General features: G+C 26.9%; 2 protein-coding genes across 2 annotated transcripts; both read left to right on the top strand.

Annotated features, from left to right (window-relative positions):
* Positions 1–1,448: 1,448 nt before the first annotated feature.
* On the top strand, positions 1,449–1,844 carry LOC138347301 (uncharacterized). Its single transcript, XM_069295301.1, has one exon. It carries the CDS (start codon positions 1,449–1,451, stop codon positions 1,842–1,844), a length of 396 nt encoding a protein of 131 aa, XP_069151402.1.
* Positions 1,845–2,548: 704 nt separating this feature from the next.
* Positions 2,549–3,928, top strand: LOC101258798 (transcription factor bHLH95-like). Its single transcript, XM_026029012.2, has 2 exons — positions 2,549–3,009; positions 3,509–3,928. Exons 1-2 carry the CDS (start codon positions 2,590–2,592, stop codon positions 3,611–3,613), a joined length of 525 nt encoding a protein of 174 aa, XP_025884797.1. The 5' UTR covers positions 2,549–2,589; the 3' UTR covers positions 3,614–3,928.
* Positions 3,929–4,717: the final 789 nt, after the last annotated feature.

Consider the following 4,717-nt stretch of genomic DNA (forward strand, 5'->3'; position numbering starts at 1 on the left):
AAATTTAAAAATGATATTTATACCATTTCATATATCATTAAAGTCGTTGACTTAGAGTTTAATTTGATACTTTTATTTTGTATTAGTTCAAACTCTATGTCATTATAAACTGTGAGGTCTTTGCTTTTGAGCAAAATACAGTTTGTCAACTCATGTGCATGGTTCATTTGATTTGTCACCTTGTTTCTAATCGATTTCAATGATTTATTTTGTATTAAATCCTAATGGTTAAACTAATAAATCGGCAATTGGTAAGTCAATATCTTAATGGCTACAATGATTTAACATGTCTACAAATCAACAATAAGTCGAATCGATAGACTTCAAAACTAAACTAAACCAATCAATACACCACCCTACATTCGATATTCCTAATTGTCATAATTAATGAATATAGCAATAAACAATTTTAGTTATCAATAAATAATAAAAATTCATCGATTATATCATTTATTAATGAATTGTCAAAAGAATTGCTAGCTACAAACTAATGAAGGATTGCGAGGAATTAATATCCTAACTAATTCCGTTTTTTCCTAATAAAGGGAAAGTTATGATTAGTATTTAGAGTCATTTTGACATCCTAGCCAAAAGATAAAATAAAATGATGATCTTTTCTTTTATATGAAACGAATATGGCATGATAAAAAAAAATTATTCACGAAAAAAAATACTTAATTATTAATTCTTGTGTGGTTAACTTGAATAAATGAGTAAAAAGATGCATAAAAAATTATTAATAAAATCCATTAATGAGATTTCATTAACATTAATAAATGAGTAAAAAATGTATATAGTCGGAGCCAGCTATTAATGAAATTTCATTGACATTGATAATCACCTGAATATATTAAAATCTCATTACCGTTAATAATGCAATCTCTTATATATTATAAGACTACAATCCAGACACACCTAATTCATATAACTTAAGAATTAAGATTTGCATTTTTCTAAACAAATAAAATCTTAAACAATTATAAATACAATCATTATAATTATTATTATTTTAATTGAAAAAAAACTTAGGTATTTGTATAGATAAGAATAATAACTTGATTAAGTTTGTAATTTAGTAAAGTAATTATTTTTAATTTATAAATTTTATTAGTAGTAAATATGAATGGAGACCCAATTGTCTGAGAACAAAATTTGTAACAAAAGTATTTTAGCTAACTTTTATGTTTTGAAGCCAGTAACGGCATTTAAGATTATGATTGTATTTTGTTTTTTATTCATTTGTAATGAATCATCCTTTTTAATCTCTATTTTTTGTTTTTTTTTATTTGTTTCTTTTTGCCACCCTTCTCTATATTCTTTCCATATTCAATATTTATCATATTCAATCTCTTATTTCTCATTTTTACACTTTGCCCCCTATAAGAAGAAAGTTCTATAAATAGGCGTAACATGTGCTACAATATTACATAACTTGAAAAAGAAAAACAATGAATGAAGGCGGCGAGAATAATCATGATCATTTGTGTGATGATATGTGGTCACACCTAGACTGGAATGACCATCAAGTTGAGAGCGGAGAGATCGAGGGTAACAAGTTGCTAGATCCGACTGGGTCTGATACTTGCCAGCCATTAACATTTATTAATGAGGTGGTTGATGTGAGTGTTAATGTCGCCAAAAAGAGAAGTTCAGCCAACCGAAAAAAAAAGGGTAAGAAAATTGCTGAACCAAATTCTAGTGTTGATGGAGCCGAAGTTAGAAGAGCATCAAAACATGAGGTACACAAATGGACAGAAAGAGAAAGGAGAAAGAAGATGCGGACCCTATTCGAGACTCTTCATGCTTTGGTTCCCAACCTCCCTGTTAAGGTAAAAAGTTCTTGAAATGACATATCTTATTTTTTATTATCCGATATCTTATCAATAAAAAAAGATATAATTCAATAAATTTTATGATTATTTGTAGAAACAAATTTTCATTTTTCTTTTATTATCTTCTGCAAAATAATAATCAAAATCAACTTATCGAAAATTATTCGAAAATGAACATTATTTTTGGAAATTAATTTTTTTTATTCTTTTTGGAAATTACATATAATAACCCTTTAAGTTACATATGTGATTGTTTCGTATTTTCAACTTTCTAAATTGAGCAAATAAATGAGGAGAATCATTTTTAGAAAGTTTACTAATGGAGACATGATTCTCTTTTTAGAAAGCTTACTAAAGGATACATGCTGAAACTGTAACTTGGGCCATTACCTGTTAATTTCAAAATTGAATAATAAGATATGTTTTGTTTATAATAAAAAATAAAAAAATAATATCAAACTTCGATTTTTTCACATATATAGATACAAAAAAAAGCTCCATATATTTCTCTGTTTTCTTTTCTAGCATAAGAATATGAAGTTCTCAACATTGTACTAATTCTATTATAAATATTTCAAGAAGAATATATTTTCTTAATCCATATAATTATAAGATCTTTGGGACTCAAATGCGTAATAGACATAATTTAAAAATTAACAATTCAAAATTAAAGCTTTTTTTTATAACTTGTACTTATTCAATGAATATTATTTAGAAACTCATAAATTACTTGAAACTAATTTCATATTTTTTGTATATGCAGGCGGATAAGTCTAAAATAGTTTATGAAGCAGCGAATCACATTCGAAATCTGCAGAATACTTTCAATAAACTTGAAAGTCAAAAGCTAGAAAGGCTAGAAGAAAATAACATCATGTTAGTGGGTTCACAAAAAGTTGGTAATAGTTGGGAAAAGTATGGGGGTGATCAAGGATCAATCTGTAATTCTAAAGCTATTACACCAGCTAATCATGGTCCTACAGGTTTTATGACATGGAGTTCACCAAATGTGGTACTAAATGTAGCTGGTGAAGATGCACATATTAGTGTTTGTTGTCCTAAAAAGCCAGGGCTATTTACCACCATTTGTTATGTTTTGGAGAAACATAAGATTGACACTGTGTCTGCTAAAATTTCATCTGATCAATTCAGAAGCATGTTCATGATCCAAGCTCATGTAAGTCCTTTCATTTTTATAAAAATAATATATTGGTCATTTTGAACACTGTGAACTAAGATTTTTAGTTAGCACACTCTTCTTTTATTTTAAATGTATTTGTTTGATTGATCAGGAAATTGAAAATGACACGTGTTTATAAATTCTTTTGAATTGAGTGTTTGAGAAATATATAGTTGTTTTTCTCTTATAAGTTTCACATCTAATTGAGAATTTATCTTTACATGAAATCGAAAGTAAAAACAGTATATATCTATCCTCTTTTTCTTTTAGAAATGCCTCCTCGCACCTAGTCTTACCCTGAGGTTGAAATTCTCGATTTGCTCCTACATATAGTTTAGTCATAGATTATGTTTAGAAATTATTTACATTATTTTACCTGAATAGTCTTTCTACTTTTACATGATCATATGAATAAACATATGAACATATATAGTGACTATATTATTATTGTTGTTATTATTGCTTGTTTCTAAAAACATGTTTGTTGTGTATTTAGGCTAAAGGTGGAAGTGGGGTAGCTCAATTCTCCGAAGGATTCACCGTAGAAGACATGTACAAGCAAGCTGCAAATGAGATAATGTTGATGACAACCCCCAAATGATCAATATCATATTTACTTTTGAAGTTCATTCGGTGGAGGATGAACAACTGTCGTCGTATAGGCATGTTTATTTTCAAGATTATCTTTAGATTATGAATTGTTGTGGTCGTAAAAGTTATTTTATATAGTTCTATAGTTCATTCGATAGAGGATGAACGGTTGTGGCCGTAAAGGCTGTTTTTATTACTTTTATAGTTCATTCGATAGAGGATGAACGGCTGTGGCGTAAAGGCTATTTTTTTTTACATTTTATCCAGTGTGTAATGAAGGTCTGTCCCTATATTGGATGAATAAAAATTATCAAATTTAGTCCCATCAAGTTTATTCCAATGATATTTGAAAATAGTAAAACTCATAATTTGACATATGTTTATGTGTTTGATTTATTGCTGTGTTTGGTATGAATGAATATTTTTAAAAAAAATGTATGTTGCGTTTTAAGAATATTATCTCTCTTTACGATGAGAAAAATTGTTTTGCAGTGAAAACATGAAAAAACAAATGGCATAAATTACATTAATGATGGTAAAGTCGTTTAATTATGAGCAACGACTTTACACCCCCTATAATTTTAAGACCCTATATTTTTGTTATTAATAATACATTAATTCTATATTAATATTCCTTTACAATGAATATTTAGGGTAGAAAGTACATAATATTTTCTGTAGAAAAAAGAGATTTATTTAACCAATGTGGTATGGTTAATTTACATTCTATATTATTATTTTCTTCTGTGATAAAACTTATATTTATATTTTTTTCCTTTATTAAACTTAAAATTTACTCTTAGATTAATAAGTTGTCCAATCAAAGAGATAAGTGACATTGAATAAATTTAAATTATATTTCTTTTACTTTCTTCCAAAGTTCAAATTGAGATAATAAAATTTTACTATGTTATTTAGCTATCAATATCAAAAATACAAGTTCTATTTATAATATTTTAAATATTTTTACCTCAGAGGAGTATTTTTATTTCACTTCTTAGTATTTAAATATGTTGAAATATTAAAACATGAATCATATTACAATTATGATTTTTCTTAAAATTTAAGGTCTATTATTATAAAGTTTAATTTAACTTTGGACCCCCAACATTTT

This window comes from Solanum lycopersicum, chromosome 1 (genome assembly GCF_036512215.1).
Source record: "Solanum lycopersicum chromosome 1, SLM_r2.1".
Classification (NCBI taxonomy): Eukaryota; Viridiplantae; Streptophyta; class Magnoliopsida; order Solanales; family Solanaceae; genus Solanum; species Solanum lycopersicum.